Genomic DNA, 26,122 nt, shown 5'->3' on the forward strand with positions numbered 1-26,122 from the left:
GAAATTTGAAAAGTAAGGTGGGTATTCAGAGTAGGTTAAATCGAATTGAATCAAATCAAATTTAAAATAAATATTGGATTTGCTTTAGTATGATTTAACCCTTAAACCTTGAATAGGTTTAAATTTAAAAACCAATTAATTTTTATTCCGGTTCAAATTCATCGGGTTTGCCCTTTAAAAAAGTGAAAAAAAAATTATATAAAAAGAGATTAAAAAAAAATACAAGAATGCATGCAATCCTTAGTTCTCCTTCTCTTCTTCTAAGTGGACTCAACAGTACATTTTCACAAACAGGATTTTGATTGATCCACTTTCTTTTGTATTTATTACACCCATTATATCATAAATTGGTATCATGTGGCCGCACATTATATCTTACAACAAAGTCATTGCATCCCTCACGGAATATTATTGTAAGGAGTAGGAATCAGAAACAAGTCATTCTTTCTACCGCAAACCACACCAAATTTTGCAGTCATATCAAGTTCATGTGGTTGCATCCCAGGAGGGAGCTGCCAATTAAAGAAGTAGAGTAGTTTAGCCAATGGAAGCTCTACATTGGCTATACCAAAATTCATGCCTGGACAAATCCTTCTTCCTGATCCAAATGGTGTGAATTCATAGTTAGTTCCCTTGTAATCCAGGGGATTTTCTATGAACCTTTCTGGAATAAAGCTCTCAGGATTCTCCCAAAGTTGGGGATCTCTTGTTACTGCCCAAGCATTGAAAAGTATTTTGGTTCTTTCTGGAATTACGTAACCATCAACCTCAATTGGCTCCATGGTTTCTCTTGGGAGCAATAAGGGACCTGGAATCCTTAGTCTTAGAGCTTCTTTGATGACTGCCCTCATATAGTGTAAATCCTGAATATCTGACTCATAGATTTCTTTCTTCCCCTTGAGCTTTTCTCTTATCTCAGCTTGTACCTTCTCCATCACTTTAGGATTTCTCATCAACTCCGACATAGTCCATAATGTTGTAGTTGATGAAGTGTCCGTTCCACCAGCAAATACACTCTGCAGATGATAACAACATGCATCGCACATATAATGTTTTATTTTTTTAAAAAAAAGGATAAGCAATGAAAGACAACACACGAATATAAAATCTACAAGTACTAGCTGGTGATTGTTTTGCTTCCGCTTAATTTCGGAAGCACAGCAACCTAATTGTTTAATAAAATATTTTTAATTACTTGACTGTTACTGATTTTATTCCATCAATAACAAACAGTGAATTAGAAGCTAACTGCTGCACACAGGTCAATCCAAATATGCCCCCAAAAAGGGAAAAAAATCGACAAAATCAAAGGCAGACATATAATCTTACCCAGATGACAGCTTTGATGTCTTGGGTAGTAATAGGGATTTCAAGTTCGCCAGATTTCTCAAGTCTTAGGAGAACATCAACTATGTCTTCCTTGTCTGATTCCTTTCCGTCATATTCATTGCTCTTGGTTTTCTGAATATGCTCATCAATAATGACGTCGAGGATCTTGTCAGCTTCCGTTTGAATGCTCTTCAAAAAGGCTTTCTTCCCGCTGAGTATAGGAATAAACCCTAGAGCAGGAAACATATCTGGCAAAGTACTGACGGCTCCTGCTGCCGCAACCATTTCTAGGGATAGCCTTATAAACTTATCTTGGTCTTTACATCCGCTACCAAAAGCTGCTCTTGCAACAACAGTACTCGTGTAGTCGGATACTGCTTTGCTCAGATTCATTACTGTTCCTGCATGACCCCTAATGGATTCAACAAGCTTGCTGGATTGATCTTCACGAATATAATGCAATGACTGGACTTTCTTGACACTGAACAGCTCCATTCTGCTTATTTTCCGAATTTGTCTCCAGTAATCACCATAGGGAACAAAGGCAATGTCTCTTCCAGCATCTTCCAGGACTCTGGCAACGTATGGCACTGGCCTTTGCGAAATGGCTAGATCATTCTCCTTCATCAGCTCTTTAAACATTTTAGCTGACGACGCGACGACTAGGGACATTTTTCCCAGTTGCAGATGCATCAAAGGTCCATATTTGTTGGCCAAATCAGTAAGTGCATAGTAGGGCAAATCAACATCGAGCCCGATCAAGTGATGTAGGCTTCCAATAATTGGCAGCTTTGAAGGCCCTGGAGGCAATCTGATTTTGATTTTATCACTCGATTTTTTCCATCCCCACACCAATCTTAACAGGAACGTTAAAAAGACAAGGAGACTAGTAACAGTGAAGTAATCAAATTGTTGCTCCATCACTATTGAAGAAATAAACTTTAGGAGAGATGGAGTAGAATAAATAAATAGCTTAGTAATCTTCTGAGTCAAGAAGCGGGTACTTATACTTTCTTAATGTTTTACAAAGGTCAAAAGAGGTGTGCTATAAAGTATGTATGCCCTATAGTTTGTCAGAATTGTTGTGATATAAACTAAGCAATTTTATTTGCGTTTTGTACTTTTTTGTTCATAATCTTCAGCGTGTAAAATAATAAAAGTTATGTATCACATTATGCCTGATGGGTTTACATAAAAAGAGCTGGTGTAAGGGTTCAAGGCTATAATTTTACACATTAACTCTATATTCTTATCGAGTCACCGTACAACAACAAACTCCTTTGTATAAATGATGGTTTTGTTCAAATGGTTGCGGTATAACATACATAGTTAATGTACCGGAAAAAAAAAATAATTGAATCAAAACATTGCTCCCCTCACATGATTTATTTATATTATTTTATATTTTAATTCAACTAATCGGATTATGTTATGTTAATTTATAAACTTTTAGAGTTATAATATTACTCATTTTTATTTAAATATACATAACTACCAGTTACATGTTTCCAAATGTATCAATCAATCCATAACATTAACATGAATCCAAATCTCTGATATCAAGAGTAGAGACTGGAATATCCACGAGTCACTGAATATATTATGTAAACTAACAATAAAGAATAATAATAAGAAGAGGAAGATTCTCGAATGCGGCAGCTTGTTGTAAATTGTAATATTGCAAAGGAACATTTCCTATATCTTAAAAGTAAGCTCACTAGGTGATGCGATTGCCATGTCCCAACCATCTTTTAAATGATAATATAGAATAATGCCCGCCATAATCGATGAAATTAATTTGTTTGATGAGAAATTTTTAAAATTAAACGACAATTCAAGGCGCGTCAACTGAGAGCTTCACGGATTTACCGAAGCCGTAATCCTGCGATCGAGTAGATAACACATGATCATCAAACCTCAACGAGTTTCATCACTTCCAAATGCACGTACCTAGTGTGTGTGTGTGTATATATATATATATTTGGGGGAAAGGTAGAAGTCCAAATAAATGTGCCACGTGTCGATATGCAGTTTTGTAGTTAAAGTCATGATAAGAATGTTGGCCTACACCGGGTACTCCAAGTGTTATGTGGGGTACCCGGAGTATGCCGAGCAAAGGTAAAAATGTCATAAAAATATTTTAAAAAGTATCAATGGATGAAAGAGACATAATCTCAAAATTGATTGGATAAAAGAATTAATGAGGAACTATTGTGCTGAAAAGGAGGAGACAACGACCTGTCATGCCTACAAAACAGCCAAAAAGTTATTATCAAGACAGCTGAGATCACATGTCCTCTCCTACCACACCTGCAAATCCTTAACAACTTTAGCAGATGTACGCAGGACCACCCCTCTACACTTAACACATGAATACGCCTCAAACTTATTCTCTAAGCATATTTTGAAATACCCAAGTAGTGACACGTGTGAAGGATAAAAATATATATGACATGACAATAAAGAACACCAATAAAATAACACTAGGTGGCACGGCAGCCGAGGTACACCATATAAAATACTCAGGTTTTATTTTAGTCATAGGAGTCAACTCACACATTTTAGTCATAAGAGTCAACTCACACACCACAAGAGTTGAGGTTTCTTCAACCTCCAACCTCCATTACTAAGAGCTTGCAAGCTCTCTAACCTGAGATAACCCAACTCTGACTTGAACATTGGAGTGTAGTCACCAGCTACTCCCGACTCTACCTTTGACCTCTTTCTCGTTGTTTTGCAGGTTTAATGTGATTTTTAGAGCTTTCAGCATCCGGAGTCAAACTTCTCACCATATACACCAGCGTCTCGCTCTTCCTTCACTCCATAAAAACCAAAACAGTCAGTACACCCTGAACAATCGATTCACCCCGCTTCCCAACACACACACACACACACACACACACACACACACACACACACACACACACACACACATATATATATATATATGAATCCTTGGTTGGGCAGTTGTAGTTTAAAAGTTACAGTAATAAAGTATTTGATAAACACTAACTGTTGTAGTTTATAAGTTATGTTGATATGACACACACACACACACACACACACACACACATATATATGAATCATTGGTTTGGCAGTTATAGTTTAAAAGTTACAGTAATAAAGTATTTGATAAACACTAACTGCTGTAGTTTAGAAGTTATGTTGATATGATTTTTCACTTGTATAATGAAAAATCTATTATATCTTTAATATTTTATCAAAATTATTATTTAAAATTTACATTTACTATATGTTAGGAACTTTTATTTCATAATAACAATTTTTTTCTATAATAATTATACCTTAAAAACTACAACACCTCAATTACAAAAGCACTCAAAAGCAAAAAAAAATAAAACTGCCATAATTGAGATTGAATGAATGAAATTAATTACAACAGAAATTGATGAGAGGTACAATTTTGGAGTTACTAGCCAAATAGTTAATAATTAAGTAGTTGTGAGTGGTGACGTGCATTGAGCCCTGAAGAATTAATCATGGTTTATTTTATTTGAAGGAAGTACGTTCGCATCATGTTGTGATTAATGAATGCATTAATTAGGATTCGTTGCATTTGCAATTAATTTTCCTTTTCCACTCAATCTTTTTGTTGTCATTATCAACAACGTGTTTCGGGTTCAATGCATGCCATGCCATGCCAAACCTAATATCGGCACTGATAATATCCGCCACTATGATTTCTTTTCTTTTTCCTATGTTTTTAAAGGAGAAAAACATACTAAAACTAACAGAGATTAAAAAAAATACCTGTTATTGATTTTGGAACATAGTTAATTTTTTCTTGTTAAAATTAATATATACCATTTATTTTCTTTATAGTCTTTAAAAATCCGCAAATTCCTTTAATACCAAAAATTTAAAGGAAAAGAGGAGTAAGTAGGTCATTTACTCAATTATTTATCTTGAAAATATAAAATGCATATTTATCATAAGAAAAATAAAAATAAATATATATCTTATTATTAATTTTTTATTGACATGGAAAAATATATTTTTTCTTATTTTTGATCCTTAGATTTTTTATTTTAATTTTCATTGATATAATTTATATAATTTTAGTCATGATCTATTTCAAAACAACGATAATACTATAAAATTATACTGAAGATCTCCCTATAATTTTCTTCAATTATCTACATAATTTCTAAGTACTATTTGTTAGTATTTTGATTTAGTACAATTTGTCAATTTTCCAAATCTTATTTAGTTCACCAAAAAAAAACACATTGTACGTTATTCATATTGAACTCATTTTCTTGGAAGAAATTGTAGATTATAATGAAAGATCAGTGTATATATGCATATAGATATATACTTGCTCTGTTACCACATAGGAATCACTCTTATCTCACATTTTTCTCTCTTGCTTCGCCCCCAGTAACAATACCATCACGTCAAGTTTAAAAATAACTTCAACATCAAACTGCTACTGCACGTACTACCACCCACACCTGGCTACGTGGCTGCGAGTCGTATGCATGTTGTATCCTTTGGGCCCATTTAACTTCTTTTTTAGGCTTTCTTTTGGGTCATAGCCCAAACCCAGATTCATCCTTGAAATGAATTTGAAGTGCGAAGAAATTCAAAATTCTTTATATTCTTTTTTTTTTTTTTAAATAAATAAATATGTTCACCTCTCTATTTTTGTTTTGGTATCGGGCGTCCACACAAAGAATTACAGAAATTTCCTTCAAAGTTATGACACTCCCTTTCTCTAAATGGTTTATAAATTGAACACATACTGTAACGAGTCAAGTCACTGACTGAAGCCATATGTTACTGTTCTCTAATTAATTTTTTATGCTTAAAAAGAAAAACGAATTTACTAATTACTTTTATTAATTTCCACAGTTTCCATTGAGGTAAACCCAGAAAAAAAGAAAAAAAAAAAAGTGCAAAATCTTCTCGGCTGGGCACCATTAATTTCCTTTCCGAACAAACACACACATACAAATTACAATGTGTCACACTAAACTGAGAATCCAAACACAGTTGACCTGCAGCTTTATTACCATTTGGCGCATTTGTCAATGACACGACACTTCAGTAGTTTGACAAATAACAGTTTACAGCCCCTGTTACTTCCCGTCGTTGCAACCCAAACCCTTGGAAAAATCTCAGAAATTTGGATTTTGAAGTAAGCCCATTAATTTTCATCCAAAATTAGGAAACCCCATTATCCCCAATATTCGGAGCCAGAAACTTTTCGTACTTATCTGAGAAATTTAGGGTTCTGTTTTACTCAAAATCTTTGTTTTTGTTTCTTCTGAGTCAATAAATAAATGCCAGTCAGTCTGTCGGTTGTTCTTGTCGTTGCATTTCAAGAAATTCTAACATTTGCTTCTAAACAGGCGCTCGTAATCGTAAGCTCACTCAACTTTGAGAAAAATATGGGTCGTTCTCGTGGGAACTTTCACGCTAATGATGAAGACCCCACTCAAAGGTTCGCTCTCTTTTTTCACAAAATTGATTTCCTTAATGTTACAGTGTTTTGTTTTCCTCTTCATTTGGTGTTGGTTCTCTGTGTTTGGAACTGTTGCCTTTTCCTTAGCTGATTATTAATTTATATATAATCCTGAATGCTTTGAAGTAGAAGTGCTTCTACTCAAGTCTATATTGTGACTGTAGAACTTAATTTTTGTTTTTTTGGTTTTCAATAATTTTGAAAATTCTGCTTTTCGTGACTGACTAGCTTTTATGTTGTGCATCTGAAATTTATGGGATTAATTGTTATTATTATTATTATTTTTCTTTATTTTTACTGTTCTTGTTTCTACTGTTACTGGAACTATGAAGTACAATGACAATGTGCTTCTTATGCATTTTTATTTAATAGATAAATAGTTTGGGTTATTTTTAAAGAAAAAAAAAATTATTCCAACTTTCATAATTATGCTTCATTGATTTTGTTCTACCGTTATAACTTCTTGTCTCCAGCATAGTAATATTCCTCCAGAACCACACTCCAGAATCATTTCTTATAAGTTATCTGTGGCATGATTATGAAGCTTTTATCTGATGCTCATTTTGTTCATGCAGGTCAAGGAGAAAGAAGAATGTCTCCAGTGACAATTCAGATACTGCAGCTCCAGGTACTTACCAATTACTACTATCATTTCATTGCGAAATGAAATCTCCTGGCTGGGATCACTGAATTGAGTTGGAGTTCTCTCTTTAAGTGGCAATGTTCGTGAGTTATCTCAAAGTGGCAACGCTCACGCATTCTATGAGATAATTGTTATACCTGTGGTTCTTTCTTAAACGGTTTGGATGGGGATGAGAATAATTACCCACTAAACTCCAATACTTATCCCTATTATTGATTGAAGTCGGTTGAATATGTTGTGCCTGTGGTTGCTTAAGTGCTTTCATCCTTTCTATATGTAAATGTGACGGGGATAATTTTCTTTTTATTTATTCATTTAAAATTTTATGACATTTTCCCATCCAATAATGTTGAAGCCAGGTCAAGGAGCAGGTGAAGGGAAAAGGGCTTTATACCACTGCAATTATTGCAACAAAGACATTACAGGGAAGATCCGTATTAAGTGTGCAGTTTGTCCTGATTTTGACCTATGTATAGAGTGCTTCTCTGTTGGCGTTGAGGTGCATCCTCATAAGAGCAATCACCCTTACAGGGTTATGGTGAGTAAGAATAATATTTTGCTTGATTTTCTTCTCTATTATTTCAAAAATTCCATGCTTTTTCTTTTCCTCTAGTCTATCTATCCCTTGCTACAGTTTTGTTTATTCAGTTGCATATTGCTGATAGTGAATATAGTCTTGTTTTGAGCTTATGCATTTTTATACCTCTTTTCAACAGGACAATCTATCTTTCCCACTTATATGCCCTGATTGGAATGCAGATGACGAAATTTTGCTTCTAGAGGTATTTTTTGGCCTTTTGCCTTTTAATGTCTTGAAGGTAGTACTATTCTAAATCTGCTGATACAATATCTGGTTTGTGGAGATATTGTATTTGACTTCTCTATTGTTGAAATTTTTTGTAATCTTTAGGGAATCGAAATGTATGGCTTGGGGAACTGGGCAGAAATTGCAGAACATGTTGGGACAAAGACCAAGGAACTTTGTATTGAACATTATACAAATGTGTACATGAACTCCCCATTCTTTCCTCTCCCGGTACAACATTTTCAGCAAAGCCAGCCAATCCTCTTTTTAGTAGTTGATTTTTGATAAATAATTAAGTTGTCAACGCTTTTTCCTGCCCAGGACATGTCTCATGTTGTCGGCAAAAACAGAAAGGAGCTCCTTGCTATGGCTAAAGGTCACATTGATGATAAGAAAGGTTTTCTACATTATTTTCATCCTTCTCCTTGGAGTTATATTTCTTTTCCTTTTTTCCTTTTCACTTTCGTTGCTTGCTTGATATATGATAGGACTTAGGGCTAAATTAAGACTGACTTTTATTGATTAAATCAAAAGAAAACTAACAATCAATCCTGACCTACAATTCGAGAGGTAGGTCAATCTCTCCCAAAACTCCTAATGGTTCCTAATACCAGACAATACTCAACATAAACCCTAAATGACTCCATAATCTCTTATTTATAGCTAAACCCTAATTAATAATAAAGTTACTAAATTGCCCCTGCCCCTAAAATTACTAAACAGCCCCTGCTCTTTTATATTTGCGCCTAACATAAGTTTTCATGGGTCTAACAATATATTATCTCTATTCTGCATGGCATGCAGCAGAGAGGTTACCATCTTACAGAAGCTAGTACTGTATCCAGTTCTGAAAGAATGATAATTGATTAGGATGAAAACCTACTGTCAGTGCACAGATGACTTTTGGTCATTTTGCATAATTACTCTTCCTATTTATATGCCTAGTGTCTATTATTGATAGAACCTCATTTCATCAATTGCAAGTGGCTGTTGCAGGACCTAGCAAGCCTGGGGAAGCAACTGTGAAGGAAGAATCTCCATTTTCTCCTTCAAGAGTCAAGTAGGGCTATCATTCTCACCTATATGCATGTGTTGTCTTAGTTCATTTTGATGCTTTCTTATGCATTCAGGTTAAAAATAATTCTTATTCCAATTTTCATTTTTTTGTTTAAAGAATTGAAGAAATGCATAAAGTTGGACCCTCTGGCCGTGGTCTAAATGCAGGTAAGCATTAGTATTTTCTTGATTGGCTGGTACTAAATGTCTTATTGAAATAATTTTATGAGTAACACAATTAGATTTTCTGTATGCGTGGTGTTTATTATTGGCTGGGAGCCGTAATCTAACTGGCTGCAATAATTGGAGTACCTATTTGTGTTGTCTTTTATTTTGTGGCAGATCCTCAAACAGAGAGAAGTTCCAAGGGGAAGAAACCAGTCACTTCAGGGAATGATGGTCCATCCTTAGTTGAATTGAGTGGTTATAACAGCAAAAGACAAGAATTTGATCCTGAGTATGACAATGATGCAGAGCAATTACTCGCTGAGATGGAATTCAAAGATGCTGACTCTGAGGAAGAGCGAGACATTAAGCTGCGCGTGCTACGTATATATTCAAAGAGGTATGCAATACATACTTCTTTCTTACATGATTGCACTTTGCACTTTGATTGTTTCATTATTCTTAAATTCCTACTCATATTGTGAAATTTTGGGTAGATATAACATTGGTGACAGAATGATCTCTCTGTGCATGGTTTATGGTTGAAACAGGCTTGATGAGAGGAAGCGTAGAAAGGATTTCATACTAGAAAGAAATTTGTTATACCCAAATCCTTTTGAGAAGGATTTGTCCCCTGAAGAGAGGGAGCTATGTCGGCGTTATGATGTCTTCATGCGTTTTCATTCAAAGGAAGACCATGAGGATTTGCTTCAGACTGTTATTTCAGAGCACCGAACTCTGAAAAGAATTCAAGACCTTAAGGTATAATTCGTGCTTCGCACATGTTTCCTTCATTGGATATATCCAACTACCCAAAATATTATTATACACAAATGTTCCTGTTGAAGAAAGCCGAAATTCCAATTAATTCTACAGGAAGCCCGAGCTGCTGGGTGCCGTACATCTGCTGAGGCAGATAGATACCTTGAACTGAAAAGGGGAAGGGAAGCTGAAGAAGCTTCTCGCAGAGCAAAAGAAGGTGGCCATGCTGGCGCAAGCAGTCAGGGTGGTGCAAATGTGTTCATGGCTTCAGAGTCTCTTCGCAAAGATTCAAATTCAAGACCTTCAGGACAGGCTTCTTCAAGCCATGTAAATGATTTGTATATAATGGGATTCAATGAAACACAATTACTGTCTGAAGCTGTAAGTTTCTAATCCATCGTTTTCTTTCTTTGTCCGCCGTAAAATGAACACTTGTAAGCTAGCTAGCATTGTCATTTTGGCAGGAGAAGCGCCTATGCTGTGAGATCAGGTTAGCTCCACCTCTATATCTTAGGATGCAAGAGGTCATGTCCAGGGAGATCTTCAGCGGCAATGTCAATAATAAAGCTGATGCTCATCACTTGTTCAAGATTGAACCAAGCAAAATTGATAGGGTTTATGATATGCTTGTCAAAAAGGGGCTTGCTCCCCCATGACAACCCTATTTATATTCTATTGCTTGTTCCAAATTGTAAATAAATTATTCCTCTCCGTATTCATTGTCGTCACTTCGAAAATGGAAAACAAAATTTCTTTACAATTCTATATACTTGCCTACGTTTACTTAATCACTGTTACATGAATCATGAGACAACTCTGTCCAATAACAGTTAGAATGCATACATGTCCTTTGAATTCCTTAATCGTTAACATTTAATATTTCCAAGCATACTAGCTTAATATCTTAATCCTACTTGATATCACATCACTGTGTTCAATTTTATCGAATTTCGTTTGACCTTACTAAAGGGAAATAAAAAAAAAAAAATCGTTTCCTTTCACTAAAGGGAAATTATCTGAAGAAAAAAACTCCTACAAATTTAAATTTTTAACAGTATTGAACGTATTAAAAGAAAGGTAAAAAAAAGGACCAAGACTGTATTCTCAATCCACGATGACTTGTAATGAACATTAAAATGATTAAGTAGAATCATAATAAATCATGCAGGTATGCAAAAAGGTCATAAAGGGGTGCCAGTGGTAAGGTTTATGCAAAATAATAATCAGTGATGCCACTGCCTTGTCAAAATATAATTTTTTTCTTTTTCAAAAAAAGGCAAACAATCGACCAAGAAAAGAAACCACAGGATAAATAAAAGTACATTATTTGATTTATTTAACCAACAAAAACATCCTATAACACAGCCTTTACAGTTTACGATTAAAGCTGAAACTCCTAGGCTGTAAAGATGCATACAAACTTTGGGTGCAAACGCAGTTAGCAATAAGCACACACTGCAATTCACTGATCTACTTCTGAACTGATACCCACCATATCAAAGCCTTTAAACCTAAACCCTTTTTATCCCAGTTCTATATTACTGCTATACATCTGCGGCTTCTCCTCTAGTTAGAAACTTGGGAGTCATCGTCTTCAGTATATCACTATACCAACTCTTCTCTATCTTATATACAGAAACCAAAGAAACCACAATTTACCATCCAGGTCAAAACTTTGCCCCCTGCAGCTGGCTATACCATATCTTTTTATTATACAACTTAAACCCTCCTTTTGAGGGCGTCTACTACAAATTTCCTCTGGTTTTTGCAGGTTCAGTACTATCCTTCAAAACCAACTCAGCTTTATCATTAGAATCCTCGTTGTCATCTCTACCTCCAACTTCCACAATTTTATCTTCATCTTTGTGACAATGCAGCTTTCTCATATCACTTTCTTTTACATTTTTAAGGTCATCAATCACAACTAAACCAGCCAACTCCGGTTTACCTTCTTCAACAGCTTCAATTTTGGAGGTTGCGAGGACTTCCTGCTCCGGCAATGCAGTATTAAGATCACCTAATGCTCCATTAATAGCAGAGCACACTGAAGACCTCAAGCTAGATTTGAAGTTTGCAGAAACATAGGAGAGTATGTTGGGATTTCCCCTCACATCAACCCATTTGTTGCCAACCCAGTCTTTGGAAGCCCTCACATTTTGTCTTTGCACACTCAGGACCTTATCTTCACCTAAAAATCACAGACAAAATCACATCATTCACGAAGATGAAAAATAACCGTGGAACAACGATGCATCAAATAGAACAGTGGAGCATACCAGGGAGGTAAACTCGCAGGACATCATCTCCAGAAACATCGACACCAATTACAACACCTTCCCACCATCCGCCACTCCACCATGTATCAACAGGTGCTCCAACCTCAGAATTAAATCTTGCAGCATTAACTGAAGGACATGGCCGAATTGTCAGGCGACCTTGGCATCTCATGCCCAGTTTATCAGGAGCTGCCACCCTGGATGCAGGTACCCATTCCTACAAAATAAAGAAAAGAATAAAGATTTATAATGTCGGAAGCATAGGGATTAAAATAAATTAGGGTTTCTTAGATTTTGAGTCTAATTAATCTTTAGTATTTTATTACGATTTATCTTGTTTAAGTAAAGCTTATTTGAGTCATTGCGTATGTCTCAAGTACACAAGAAAGGATAGCTCTCAATGAAAGAAAATGCTGAATCCACGGCAAAAATAAACACAGAAGGGAATATTCTAAAATATTATTAATGAAAAGTTTAAGAGGTATGACAATAAACTAAGATAACAAGATACTAGTAGCTATTAAATCCTAATCCTTCTCAAATAAGTGAAATAATCTAAAATCCTAACTAGACTAGGATTAAAAATATGACTCAAATAAGCTTACTAAAACAAGATAAATCCTTATAAAATACTAAAGACTAATTAGACCCAAAATCTAGAATCCCTAATTTATTTTAACCCCTATGCTTCCTACATCATTTTAGGTGCAATTGGCTGCCACCATCAATGCAGACTGCTGAAAAGATGGTCATGGGCACGATCCAAGCCAAGAAATCATTACCATTCTTAAAATAACCAAATGAGGCACCAAGATCATAATTTTACAAAATTGGAAATCATACTAACTATATTCAACTAGAAAAATACTGCCTGTTCATACTTTGATGCAGTTGTCAAAGATTTAAGCTAGAAAAGTTTCAAAGCATTCTTGTAAAATTCAAGAATAAAGTTCATGCAGCATTTGTGTACCTCTAAATTTCCAGAACCATCAGCATCCTCCACATCATCATATTTTACTTTCAGTAGCTTCTGGGATGCTTGCATAACCTTACACCTGAACCAGCAGCCCCGAATGCCACTATCTTGACAGAGGAGCTCTATTTTCTCATCCACTTTGAAAGTGGTAGGACAGTCTGATTGCGGTAAACCCACCTTAATTCCCATTGTTTTTCTTGACAATCTTAATTTAAACTTTGGGCATTTAAGTTCAGTACTTGTATTCTGATCCACAGGAGATGAATTTTTCACACCAAAACCACCTTCAAGTCCTTGCCCCTTGCAATTTCTACTTCTCTTAGTACTCACCCTTGCTGGATCATCAAGACTCAATTGTTTCTCATCTTCATTCTCCAGCTTACGGCACCTAGCCTTTTGCTTGGGAACAGGAGGTCCACCTAAACTAGAGACAATTGCTTGACTAGAGTACCCTCGCAATTTAGTAAGAGTGAAGGGTTTTACTTTTTTATTTTTTATCTGCCTAAAACACATGTAAATACTGGAGGGTGACGTGTGAGGAACAACAGCCACACACTCCTCATAATGCCTGGGAGTCAAGACAGTTGCCAGGCCATCAACACACTCTGCACTGATCACTTGAACATGAGTTGTGATGAAAACTTCCCTAGGATGTGGATTCAGATCAGGAATTACATCAATAAATTCCTTGTTGTGATGAAACCACCGCAATTTCACCTTCTTCTGTCCCTTCTTGTCTTCATACATATCTTCCACGTATCCAAGGCGGTGACTTTCTTCTTCAGCCGTAATAAATACAAAGGAATGAACCTGGGCATCAGGCGGACAAAAAATGGAAAAAGCAGTCAGATGCCAATGAGACATGTAACAGCACTAAAGTAAAAGTCAGGCACAACATGTAGCAATAATAATTAATACATTGACCTACAGCTATTACGGTTCCATTCCTGCAAAAGGATGGGTAGTGCTTGAGCTGTTTAGTACAATTCCAAGCAATGCCAGACCACTCGATATCTGAATTTTGAACTTTCAATTTTCTTATTACCTGTATTTACAGTGAAATCCCAATTATAGAAAGAACAAAAGTCCTATACTTACATAACATAAATAACAACTGCAGAAGATAGATACCATGTGATCCGGTAAATAGGTTTGGTGATAAGTTAATCTTGATGTCAGAAGATGAAGAGATCCAAAATCTTGCGTTGAATCATCCACCTGTGAATCTGTTATAGAAATATTAGACTTAGCAGATCAAATTCGCTGTAACGGCAGACAGCAAGGGTTACTGAAAAGATCATAAAACTTTTAAATCTTCCATCCAGAATTAAGAATACAACTACGTCTGCATGACAAATGTGGCAAGAAATACCCAGGTTTCAAGGAATGCCAAAAGTAGATAATGTAGAGACATAAATCATTCAATTTAGGGATCGAAAGGATGACATGCTTTCCATTACACAAGAAATGAATATAGCATGCAAAAGGTTTCTAACCTTCATGCAACTGTTTTAGGATATAGATCTTTACACAACTAAAATACCTGAAACTTGACAAGAAGAAATGCAGAACATAAGTGTGCCATCAGTCATGACAAGAGAAAGCCATTAAGACACCTATTGATTCGATCGAAACAAACTAACAAATTCGCGATATTTCCCATACTTGGAGAACTGTAACCACTTCTAATAGGAGACTTGCAAGCAGTTAATATTCATGTTCTTGACATCTCAACAACTGCTGTTCCATTTCAGAAGCATATTCTAAATAATTTCTAGAGGCAGCAATAACCTATTTTGGTAAGTTTCAGCAATACAATTAAGAACCACGTTAGTCACTCTACAATTAAAAATAAACCTAAATAATTATGGATTCCACTAGGAAATCCAAAATATTCTACAGCGTTGACAAATGCTCAGAATCTATTAACGTACATAAATGTTTGACCTCTTCCAAATGAAAGCAACAAATGCAGCAACATACGACATAACCTAAAATGAAAGATAAATTTTCAAATCCACTTTGAAAAACAAACTGTTTGCAGTTAGTAACACAGAGCCCGGCATGCAATTCGTAATCATAAACCCAGCAGCTCAAGTGCCACTCTTCCGACATGTGGAAACAATAGTAAATGTGACTTTCCTATTTGAATTTTATTACAACAGCAAACTCTTATCGAATAGTTCCATGCAAACTAATAATACATGAATATTCTAGAAGAAGAATTATAAAACTTTGCAAATGCATGCATTATTACATACTTGGAAATTCTAGTGGCGGCTGACACTTGGAGACCAATAAGGTTAACCAGTCTACAACTTCTCGTCTTGCTCGCCATTTCATGGATGCATTGATGGATCCTTCTGATCCACAAACATTCAAGAACTCATCTGAAACAACATAAATCATGTGCCTTATACTTCTCTCAGTGCCTACAACTGCAAGCACTAAAGTCCCAGACTTATCCTTCAAGTAAAAGTGAACTACACGGCTTCCACGTTCATGGCATATAATGTGCTCTTCCCAAGAAACAAAACCATGGCCATTTGCAGACATCTTGATAATGAAGTGAGCCAGAAACAGTTCGAAGACAACCCCTTCTGCTACATTAGCTGAAAACAACCCAATTCAAGCCATGAAGTGAGTGTTTGACACCAAACTAAACTAACCCAGTTTTCAGTACTCATCATATAAAAAATCATACCCAGTTCATGAAACCCTAAGCTAATAGTAGGAATCAAAGGATAAACAAATAAAACCCATAAGCAAATTAGAGGTAAATTAACAAAGTAAACTGCACCATGGCTTTACTCTCATATTATCCCCCGACAGTAGCTGAAAACAAGCCGAAAGAGACAACAGATGGAGTTTTAAAATCAACACTCAAGTAAAATAAATAAATAAATAATACCTGGTCTAGTTTTATTTTTGAATGAGCAAGACCAGGAGAGTTCAATGAAGGACCCAGATAAGATGAGATGGCTTTATCAGTGCAGAACTAAAAATTAATGCAAAAAAAGAAAAAGGGTTTTTTGCAAAAGAATTCCTCTCAAACAAAGTTGACATTTGAGATTTAGAGAGGGTTACAGGCCAAAGAGAGGAGGCCGTGAAGAAGGTGGAAAACATCAAAGAAGGGTAAAAATGGAATTTTAAGTTTCGAGAGGATTGTCTTTGTATGTGAGAATTAACATGAACCCTAATATTCGTCAAGGGTTTAGTTATGACACGTGGCATGTTTAAAGTTCTTTAATCTTATGTGGCAGCCATTAGTAGTGTCGATGACGATTTTAATTCCTTTGGCACTTATTATGGTACGAATGAATGGACATGCATGCATCATCTATCAATCAATCAAAAACTTTACCATTTGATTTAGGGGGAGAGAATTTGTACTTTAAAATATATATTTTTTATAGGAATTTTTTTTTATTACTATATCTACATACATGAAGATCTAAATTTTAATGGAAGTTTAAATACATAATTTTAGTTCACCCCAAATGCCTATCAAAACACAATTTAGAAAAATGTACTTTCACAATTATCAAAGAGATATATTACGAAAATTTTCCCATGAGAAATTGAACCCACGCTCTTGTGTGGGCTAAGAGCCCAATGGGCATGACCACTTTCAAATATATTTTAAATATTTTAATTTTATTAAAAATTTAAATGACTAAAATATACTACATAGACAATTTATTAGGATTACATAAATATTATCAATCTTAACACCCATTTTAAATTACTCAACGTGCAAATTAAAATCTAATATTTTTCTTCACAATTTCATCATAAAACAGAAAATACGTAAATTTAACAAAGATTCATAAAAATATCATAATTTAAACTCTTCCAAGTTCACTAACATAGTTAAAAAAGTTATCAAGCGTAGGTATAAGATTCATGAAGAAAAGTAAAACCTCAAAATCAAGAATCAAAGAATAAATTAATGCACAAAAAAAAAAAAAAACAAATGATGTAGGACGTTATTTTAAGATTATAGAATTTTATTATTCTAGGTATTTTGATTTTTTTTTATTAGAATCCATTATGTATTTTGTTTTTAAAGTTAACTTAGAGAAGTAGATATGCTCTATTATAAATAGTGAGGTCTTATTATTATTTTCAAAACTTCAACTTTTGATTAATAATAAGCTGCTCTTTTAAAATTTTCATTGGAATTATCGATCAAAATCGCATCATGTCATTTACATTAAAGCGTCATCTAATCTCGCCTAAAGCATTATAGAAAATCTCGTTAAGTTGTTTGGATTAAAATGAGATCTAATTATACTTCGTCTAGAACATAACCTGATTGTGTTGGCTGGTCTGCTACTGAAACAATATCTAATATTTTTATACCCTATTAATTTTGCTTCTACTATCTCCCGTCGCCAACAAAAGAAAATATGACATTGCAATTTAAAATTGCTTTGTTATTAACCAAAACCAACAAGCATCCATGGTTGTGCGACAAAGATAACATGACTAGTCATCCACACTTTCAGATTCTATCATTAGTTATGAGGCTGAAGAAATGAAGAAATTCAAATAAATAGTAACAATGAGAAAAAATTGGGAAAGTTCAAAGAAAACAAAAGGTGTAAAGAGATTTGATTGACTATTATTCTAGTATTTACAAGAGTATTATGAATATTTAAAATTACTTCAATAAGTGTCCCAAATAATTTAAAAGATATTCGAAGTCTAATTTAGAATACAAATAATCATTGTATCCATTAATTATTAAATAATCATTTTCTTCAATTCATTTGCTAAAAAGTGTGTTATTATGGTGTTATTTGTGTGTTTATATAAAATAATAACAATAATAAAAATAATTCATGAAATTTTAACTAAATTTTTAATGAATAATGTGTGTGTGTGTCCCAAATGTGATTTGATAAATAAAATGCTTTCATTCACAGAAATAATCCTACAAATCCAAAATGTATTTATTCATTGGTGGTGAAATTATTTTGACCGAGAGGATATGTATGTACGTATGTTATATTTGTAATCCACTCATATATCATTTTTCTTTTTCAAATGCATTAGACTCAAAACGACAACTTTATTTTATAGCACAAGATTAGAGAGTACTAGTAGATGATAGACACTAGATGGGCTCCCTCGGCCCAAGCCCACGGTCAGTAGATTTGTAACCTCTCTGAATTACAATTTACAGTTCAACTTCAGCATATAAATATATATACAAATATGAATTAGATAATAAGATAAGGTGAAGTGATAAGTCAGGAAACAGGCCACAACCACCGGTTCTCTCCAATCACCAACTCAATCTGATAGGCGGTGTTAGAGTTGTTGATGACATACTAAGTCTTAATTCTCCGAGCTCAAAAAAAGGGGGGAAAAATGAGAACCAGTGCACTAAAATCTCAAAATTTCCTCCCAATTAGATTCAGATGCACCAATTTCACCAGCCCAAGTGCAAATCCTTCAACTTTCACCACCATGCCCATCAAAACGAAAACCAATTCATGTAACCTTATTAGACTTAAACGTCCACTACTCCGTGAATGCGCATCACATGCACATTCAGACAAATCGACTGGAGAAGGAGAAGCTCTTGAGAGGTCTCCAAAAAGCAGCCAAGTGAAAGCTTTTACAGATGGGAATTCAAGGGTATTGGTAGTTGGAGCTATATCTGTAGGATTTGTGTTGCTGTTGATGGGGATGGATGACCCCAAGGCAATGGCTTTTGGTCCTCAAGGGCCATTAGTGGAAGAGTTTTGGGAAAATGTAAGGAGGTATGCACTTTATGCTCTCACGGTGAGTACTGGTGCTCTCTACACAATCCTGCAGCCTATTTTCGAGTTGCTCAAGAACCCCATCTCTGCAATTCTGCTTTTGGTGATATTGGGTGGCACCATCTTCATTATTTCCCAGGTACTTTCAGCTATGGTTGGTGTCACTGAATTTAGTTATGATTATGGATACTAGATTCATTTTTCATAACATACACATACATAGATCGAGAGTCTAGTGTGAGTTTTCGACATGAATAAAGGAAGATTTTTGGTTACTTTTTAGTTCGATTCCAATTTTAAGCTAGCAATTTTCTTCTATTTTAATTTTTATGGATAAAGAACCTTATCTTCTTCATTCATTCGTCGATGTATTCTGTCCGATAGATCTGTAGTTTTGCAGTTTTGGTTTGCAATTATCAAAAGAATGCGTTGTTTTCGTTTATTGCCTTACTATTATCATTATGCTAATTAGGGCTGTTTGGTATTGTTTTTGAATCAGTATTTTCTGAGAATAAAAACGAAAACGAAAATGTTGTTTTGCAGTTACTGTATTTTGAATTTAAATATGCGTCTGGTATCATTTTCTATATCATATATTTAAAAATTGAAAACAGTAATATGCGTTTGGTAAACACAGTTGAAAATGATAAAAACAGAGAATATACATTTGGTAATGCTTTTTTCAAAAACAGTTTTTATTAATCATTTACATTATATTTATAGTCATAAAATAATTATTTAGCTAATACACACAAATATAACAAAATAATTTAACCAAATTTAATATAAAAAAATTACATGATAATAAAGTTTAAGAATTAACATTAATTAAAAAGAAGTTTGACATTGTCATTGTTTTTACACTATATAATTAAGATATATATTACAACACATGATTTAAACAAAATAATTAAAAAAAAACTACATGATACACATTATGCATTACGTATGTAATCATGCCACATAAAAGCTGTAATTTCATCTCTTGTAACATTCATCTCTGCGACACTTGCTGGAGATAAATCAATATTAGTAAGTGGCCTACTAGTGTCTCCTTCATCGTTGGTAACCAAATCTTACACATCCATATCTTGAAAAATTAGAAAAAATAACACATATCAAATAATGATCAAATTCAACATAACATATACATATTTCAACAACATGTCATACATTAAAAACTAAATGGTACCCGAAAAAATAAAAAATAAAACATATATCAAATATTAATCAAATTAAAAACATTGCTATTAAATTTTTAGATATAAACATACAATTTTCAGTACATGCTATTAATCCCCCACTCAATTTTCAGTAATGTAATAACCCCCAATATGATTAATCTACAATACTCTAGTTATATCATTTGAGATATGTGGAATTATTGAGTACGAGGTGAAGTTTATTTGAATTCATTAAAATACTCAACAAACTCAATTTCTCACAACACTCATCAATGAAATTTTTTGTTTTACTTCAAACACCCATTTTAATCCAATAAAGATTCCTCTCATACTCTTATGTCTATTTTCTTCATAAAAAATAGTGGAAATATCAAAGATCTCTAGCATAAAGGGTATATTTTCCAGGACAATTTAAAACCCACAAATTCATCAAGTGATTTATACAAAATTATTACTTTTGGAATTAATATATCAATATAAATTTATTCATTATAAAAATTTCCTATGAGAGGAAGCTTCTTGATTATGATTTGGCATTATGAAAAGAGATTTTGGGAGTTTATGCAAAAATGAATTCAATTCTACTCGGAAATCAAATTGCCGGTTACAATTTGATTATTTTCTCGTGCATTTCTTTTTCTTCCTTTTCGCACAAATCTGTGAAGGATTTTTTTTTTTAATTTAGGTTGCATTATCAAACTTGGAAATAGAATTATTATTTTTTGAACACAAATTGAGATTTCACAATCTCTAAAATAAATGAGGAAAAATTTCAGCTCATAAATAAACAATTTGTCACTACATATGAACAACCTCAGAAATTTCCAGAATTAAAAATCACTCAAATCATCTCTAAAAAATTTCAGCTCATAAACAAAATAAATACCGGCAAGTGACAACGAAGTAGCAGTAGACGAAGATCCGAGAGAGCAAAGATCCGAGAGAGCAAGTGCAGATCCGAGAGAGCAAAGACGAAGTAGCAGCAGCGGTTACAGCGGAGAAAGAGCAGCGGCAGTGGCTAGCACACCAAGAGCGACCAAGAGAGAGATTTGCTGCAACTGGATTGAGAAAATTGAGGGGAAAGAGGGAGCTGCAGTGAACTGAGTTGAGAGTGAGGGCTGCAGTGAAGAGAAAAGTGAGGGCTGCAGGGTCACGATTTCTTTGTTGTTTTTTAATTCATTTTTAGGTTTAGCTTGTAAAATTTGGAGAACATGTTTAATTTATTTTTAGTTGTATAGTTATAATAATAAATCCGGATTTTGTGTTTTGTAATTTATTTTGTGAAAAAAATCTATCAAACATGTTTTATGTGTGTATTATAAAAATGAAAACGGAAACATGGCTTGCAAAACGGTACCAATCGGGCCCTTAATAACTGAATGAGGAGGTAGCACTAGCAGCAGCACATTGTGCATGGGGTTTGGGCCTGGGCCTTTCATCCGTTCGTAAATTTCACTACCGCGCTTACCTCGGCTCAGCCTATCAGGTTATTATTCTTACGCCACACATCGTGCGTATAGCCGCTAATCGATTATTATTTTATGGGTATGAAATAGTGTGTACACATTGTTAAATGTTAAATCTCGTTTCTGTCCATGAACACGAAGGAAGCCATTATATTTATTGCATATAGACGACAAGACAAATCAGATAGGTAACATTTACTAAAAATAAAAACGAAAAAAAGAAAGAAAAGAACAGCAGCTAGCTAAGCCTATCATACCAAGTTAACAACGAGGCATATAAAAATAAAATATAAAGCAAACGCATAGAGGTGGTGGTTTAGGCAGAGCAGCAAACAACAGATGAGACAGACAAAGGGTATTGGAAAGTATTAGCATACTGAAAAGAGAGAGCTTGTCCAGGAGGAAGAGCTTCCCCGTCATTGACAAGGCAATCGTCGTAGTGAATTCTCCTAAACACTTGTGGATTTACGAGACGGGCTGAGCTGAACCATCCGCAATTCACATGAATGTTGCAGATGCTGCAACCACCTGACTCTGACTCTGACACACATGTGCACGTGTTGAGGATTTGTACTGTGCACGCCGGTATTCCATTAGGAAGTGGAGCCGTTGACCCTTGATATATCACTATGTCATCTTTTGAGCATGCTGTACCAATCCTATTTCCATCTGCGTTTAGTTTTTAATCCATTCGTTATACTGAGATTAATTTCACTAACAAATGAAGAATGCGCGTGCATGCAGGAGGCTAATGCTACGTAGTGATGCATAAATGCATCATGGGAAATGTCAGCATTAATATTACCTGCAGCAGCTGCAGAGTAGCGCAATAGCTTCCGATTGATATTGAAGGCAGTGCTGTTTTCCTTGGAAACGAGCAGCTCTACTCTTTTAATGCCGGCGGCATCTCCCACAACAGCTTTCGCTTCCGCGTCAAATATATCCACCACCACCACCACCACTGCATGCATATTTAATTTATTCAATAGTCATTAATTTCAAAATCTCGATAACTAAACCTGCTTCCACAAATTAAACCTAAAGTACTCATAAATTAGACCACTAAATATTTAAGGATTTTGAAAGAATCGATGCAAGTGCTTCTGGCTTCCACTGAACAAATTAAAGGAAACAACTAACCCTCCTCCATCCACCTGCGTGCAAGCATGCATGCTCATCTCGTAACTAATTAAACACCCTCCATTAATATGAACGATACGTAATGTGTGCATCACTCTGTTTGATGGTTTCTATAATTAATATATGAAGATTTTAATTACATTGTTATAATAGTTAGTTATATCTATCTACCAATATTATATCCAGGAATTTTCGTTAATTAATAATATATGTGGTGGGATATTAATTGCATAATACTGTAAAACGATACAGCTAAGTAGTTGGACTTTTGTGATGCATAGTCCCTTGACCTTCACCTTGGGATAGAGCAACAAAGCAGGCAACGGTTGCATCAAGTAGCCGTGGCTGGAATATTAATATTGAAGTATATATCTACAAATAATAAAACGAATTATTGCCAATGTTGAGTTTTTAACCATGCATGCAATATCTCATTCATGCTGATACGCAACAATTATATTATATAGGCTGGAATTTTAAAGTTCTGGAGTTCAGGAAAATTTTAAAAACATAAGGTTTATTATCATTATGAAATTAAATTTTAAAACAACACAATTTTAAAGATTTCCTATACTATCCCGCATTTTAAAATTCTGAAATGAAAAGTGTCTGTATATACACACACTGTGTTTTTAAGCCAATTAATTAAATTAAGATCATCATCATGTAATGATATCTACCGCAGAACGTAGCCAGAAGAAGTACTATAGCCAAAGCCTTGGCTCCAAAGGCCAATATTCCGCTTTTCCGTTGCACTCGTTCTTGTGCCATTCTCGATTCTCAACCTCTTCCTCCTCGGCTCCTCCTACTACGTTCATACGCGCGCGCGCGCGCTCGGACCTCACCTGCAAATTTAATTTTGTTATAACGTCAATGTCGACATGAATATTGTAACCCCATGCATTTTGACTTCATAATAAAACTGTTCATAAAAAAAAGTAAATATATATATATATATATATATAGAGAGAGAGAGAGAGAGAGAGAGAGAGAGATGATAAATGTATGATAAATTTATTCAAAATTATTTATATGGCGGAATATAACCTTCAGGAGTAAACAAGAAGTTGATCTTTTGATCGATCGATAAATGACAAGAAGTAGAAAATGGAGTGAAAATAATTAATATATTTATAGTGGCTTTGTGGGCGGAAGAAAATTTATTAGTCACTACTCACTTGCTATAGCACACCAGGCCGGGAGTGCAAGTGCAGCCAGCAAAACAAATCTAAAATTCTAATTCGGAAGAGACGTGAACCCAAGGGAAGGTACTGGGGAGTTCTCTCCACTTATTTATATAACACAACAAAAGCGTCAGTACCATGCTAATTAATATTTCAATGAAAAACAGTCAACAGGCCACATGGACAAAGACAAGCCACTACAACTTAATAATTTTACAAGTATGATAATAGTTTATTATTAATTCAATTTTTTTAATTTTATTTTTTTATATGATGGATCCAGACCCCACTTTTTGTTCATATCCAGGCCAACCGTTTAGATTTTAATTACTTTAATCCAGCAGCTGAGATTTTGAAAATGAACAATTATGTCTAGTTAGTACTCTGTAAATTTGATGTAGCAAATTTGTCTTTACCCATTTACCCCTTCTTTTGTCCTTCCTCTGCAGTTATATCCACCCCCTGTCTCGATTGGCCATGTACCTGACTAAGGAAATGGGTCTTCCATCATCCTCTCCCCCGTCTCCATCATTCACTGCATTGTTCATATCGTCGGAAACCCATTCCATAACCCTGAAATAAAAAGGAAACGAAGTGAATTCTTTATCTAATAAGTTAAAAAGAAAAAAAAGGGACAACAAAATGTTGAAATGTTGAAATTTAAGAATCATGATGTTAGCCATGTACCTGTTGATAGAATAGGGGCAGCTCTTAAGCCTCTTTTTTGGGGTTGTGGCCGATGCCTATGGTGCTTGCTGTTAGCTCGTTGTAAGTGACCAAGATTGTCTTGGCTTATTGTGGCTACCAGGTCCTTGATTTTGTACAAATTAGCCAGGCCATCTGTGTTGATTTCAATCCAAGGCCATGGTGCTGCAGGAGCATTCCAAAACACAGTGGAGACAGCTGAGGAGAAATGCCTAATTCACTTGGTCAACATTGATACTTATTCATTTGTTATTTTTCATTCGTAAAGATCTTTTATGTATATTTTAGTTACAGATGTATACATGATACTAGGAATTAGTTGGCATTTATCTAAGAATTCACTTGAACAATTTCTTCTCCTGTATTGTATATATTCAGTGAACTCAATGAGAAAACTAAAGGATTTTTTAAAACCTGATATCAAACATGGTATCCGAGCTACACTAAGACTGCCTTCCTTCAAACCACTACCATGACTACAAACAACATTTCTGGCACCTTATTAAAAATTTACTTTATAATGTACATGCCGCATCCTTGATGCTAATTCGTAAATTTCCATCTATTGGACTAGGTAGCTTTATTCCAGCAGGGTGATGGTACTTGTTAAGGGTAAATCCTTCTGGGAAACTTCACCTCTCCCTTTCCTCTCTATTTCTCGAAACATTGCCCACTTATCTCCTGACATTTTAAACATAACCAATTAACCATGTAACTCTAGCGGTTAGAATGAATATGTTAAAATAGTTCTTTTACTATTTTGTCCCTAAATCAACATAACCCATCATGACATAAACTAATGAATTTTAAAAAATTACAAATTTTTATCGACTGCTCGTAGACTTGGTGACTTGTAATTTTTAGGTTTGCAGAAATTCTTGTATTATTTTTAATTTTTTTGTGAGATTTTATTCTTTAGGCTTTTGATATTTCAATGAAGAAAAGAGGAATATTTTTATGTTTTATTAGTGTATGTTTCTATTATGTTGTATAGTTGCCAGCAATATTTTTAATGGGTTAGTTGCAATTTTTATTGCAACAAAATTTGCAATATTAAATTTATTTAGTTTTTATTTTATTAATTTATTTATAAGATAAATATGTCGATTGAGGGATAAAATAGGAAAAGGCTATAAAACGTTAGTTTTGAAATCTTCAATCTAACAACA

General features: G+C 34.5%; 5 protein-coding genes across 12 annotated transcripts; 2 read left to right on the forward strand and 3 right to left on the reverse strand.

The window, feature by feature from the left end:
• Positions 1-173: 173 nt before the first annotated feature.
• Positions 174-2,309, reverse strand: LOC102618084 (cytochrome P450 71D8). The gene is made up of 2 exons (XM_006467236.3): positions 1,330-2,309; positions 174-1,016 (listed from the first exon to the last, which is right to left on the reverse strand). The coding sequence occupies exons 1-2, from the start codon at positions 2,248-2,250 to the stop codon at positions 399-401; spliced, it is 1,539 nt and encodes a 512-aa protein (XP_006467299.1). The 5' UTR covers positions 2,251-2,309; the 3' UTR covers positions 174-398.
• A 3,810-nt stretch (positions 2,310-6,119) lies between these two features.
• LOC102617027 (transcriptional adapter ADA2b) lies at positions 6,120-11,013 on the forward strand. 7 transcript variants are annotated; one of them, XM_015527043.3, is made up of 13 exons: positions 6,120-6,583; positions 6,705-6,796; positions 7,393-7,445; positions 7,816-7,998; positions 8,177-8,242; positions 8,371-8,496; positions 8,587-8,662; positions 9,250-9,325; positions 9,440-9,489; positions 9,664-9,886; positions 10,038-10,248; positions 10,363-10,629; positions 10,713-11,013. In XM_015527043.3, the coding sequence occupies exons 2-13, from the start codon at positions 6,775-6,777 to the stop codon at positions 10,902-10,904; spliced, it is 1,545 nt and encodes a 514-aa protein (XP_015382529.2). In that variant the 5' UTR covers positions 6,120-6,583; positions 6,705-6,774; the 3' UTR covers positions 10,905-11,013. The 7 variants fall into 7 exon arrangements, with proteins under 7 accessions (XP_015382529.2, XP_015382528.2, XP_015382527.2 ...); XM_015527042.3 differs by having other exon boundaries at positions 6,120-6,490; XM_015527041.3 differs by having other exon boundaries at positions 6,123-6,583; positions 7,820-7,998.
• A 544-nt stretch (positions 11,014-11,557) lies between these two features.
• On the reverse strand, positions 11,558-16,690 carry LOC102616727 (uncharacterized). The gene is made up of 7 exons (XM_006467230.4): positions 16,412-16,690; positions 15,762-16,112; positions 14,632-14,726; positions 14,429-14,545; positions 13,495-14,310; positions 12,525-12,741; positions 11,558-12,436 (listed from the first exon to the last, which is right to left on the reverse strand). Exons 2-7 carry the CDS (start codon positions 16,054-16,056, stop codon positions 11,994-11,996), a joined length of 1,983 nt encoding a protein of 660 aa, XP_006467293.2. The 5' UTR covers positions 16,057-16,112; positions 16,412-16,690; the 3' UTR covers positions 11,558-11,993.
• A 2,051-nt stretch (positions 16,691-18,741) lies between these two features.
• LOC102616242 (uncharacterized) lies at positions 18,742-21,847 on the forward strand. The gene is made up of 2 exons (XM_006467228.4): positions 18,742-19,413; positions 21,325-21,847. Exons 1-2 carry the CDS (start codon positions 18,880-18,882, stop codon positions 21,352-21,354), a joined length of 564 nt encoding a protein of 187 aa, XP_006467291.2. The 5' UTR covers positions 18,742-18,879; the 3' UTR covers positions 21,355-21,847.
• Positions 21,848-22,060: 213 nt separating this feature from the next.
• Positions 22,061-24,407, reverse strand: LOC102610737 (TPD1 protein homolog 1-like). Of its 2 annotated transcripts, none has more exons than XM_006468117.3 (4): positions 24,243-24,407; positions 23,745-23,909; positions 22,730-22,885; positions 22,061-22,593 (listed from the first exon to the last, which is right to left on the reverse strand). In XM_006468117.3, the coding sequence occupies exons 2-4, from the start codon at positions 23,833-23,835 to the stop codon at positions 22,241-22,243; spliced, it is 600 nt and encodes a 199-aa protein (XP_006468180.2). In that variant the 5' UTR covers positions 23,836-23,909; positions 24,243-24,407; the 3' UTR covers positions 22,061-22,240. The 2 variants fall into 2 exon arrangements, with proteins under 2 accessions (XP_006468180.2, XP_052290676.1); XM_052434716.1 differs by having other exon boundaries at positions 24,112-24,275.
• Between the last annotated feature and the right edge of the window lie 1,715 nt (positions 24,408-26,122).

The sequence above is a fragment of the Citrus sinensis genome, chromosome 2 (assembly GCF_022201045.2).
Source record: "Citrus sinensis cultivar Valencia sweet orange chromosome 2, DVS_A1.0, whole genome shotgun sequence".
Classification (NCBI taxonomy): domain Eukaryota; kingdom Viridiplantae; phylum Streptophyta; class Magnoliopsida; order Sapindales; family Rutaceae; genus Citrus; species Citrus sinensis.

Excerpts from the sequence above, each read along its gene's own strand:
- LOC102616727 (XM_006467230.4), bottom strand. The coding sequence starts at position 16,056 with ATGTCTGCAAATGGCCATGGTTTTGTTTCTTGGGAAGAGCACATTATA. Across the intron at positions 14,727-15,761 it reads GCCGCCACTAGAATTTCCAA|ATTCACAGGTGGATGATTCA; the intron begins GTATGTAATAAT and ends TTTCTATAACAG. Across the intron at positions 14,546-14,631 it reads CCTATTTACCGGATCACATG|GTAATAAGAAAATTGAAAGT; the intron begins GTATCTATCTTC and ends CTGTAAATACAG.
- LOC102617027 (XM_015527039.3), top strand. The coding sequence starts at position 6,636 with ATGCCAGTCAGTCTGTCGGTTGTTCTTGTCGTTGCATTTCAAGAAATT. Across the intron at positions 6,797-7,392 it reads GATGAAGACCCCACTCAAAG|GTCAAGGAGAAAGAAGAATG; the intron begins GTTCGCTCTCTT and ends TTGTTCATGCAG. Across the intron at positions 8,663-9,249 it reads TCACATTGATGATAAGAAAG|TGGCTGTTGCAGGACCTAGC; the intron begins GTTTTCTACATT and ends ATCAATTGCAAG.
- LOC102610737 (XM_006468117.3), bottom strand. The coding sequence starts at position 23,835 with ATGGCACAAGAACGAGTGCAACGGAAAAGCGGAATATTGGCCTTTGGA. Across the intron at positions 22,886-23,744 it reads TCTTCTGGCTACGTTCTGCG|TGGTGGTGGTGGTGGTGGAT; the intron begins GTAGATATCATT and ends ATATGCATGCAG. Across the intron at positions 22,594-22,729 it reads CTACTCTGCAGCTGCTGCAG|ATGGAAATAGGATTGGTACA; the intron begins GTAATATTAATG and ends AACTAAACGCAG.
- LOC102618084 (XM_006467236.3), bottom strand. The coding sequence starts at position 2,250 with ATGGAGCAACAATTTGATTACTTCACTGTTACTAGTCTCCTTGTCTTT. Across the intron at positions 1,017-1,329 it reads ACATCAAAGCTGTCATCTGG|AGTGTATTTGCTGGTGGAAC; the intron begins GTAAGATTATAT and ends TATCATCTGCAG.
- LOC102616242 (XM_006467228.4), top strand. The coding sequence starts at position 18,880 with ATGAGAACCAGTGCACTAAAATCTCAAAATTTCCTCCCAATTAGATTC. Across the intron at positions 19,414-21,324 it reads CCATCTTCATTATTTCCCAG|CTCATAAACAAAATAAATAC; the intron begins GTACTTTCAGCT and ends AAAAAATTTCAG.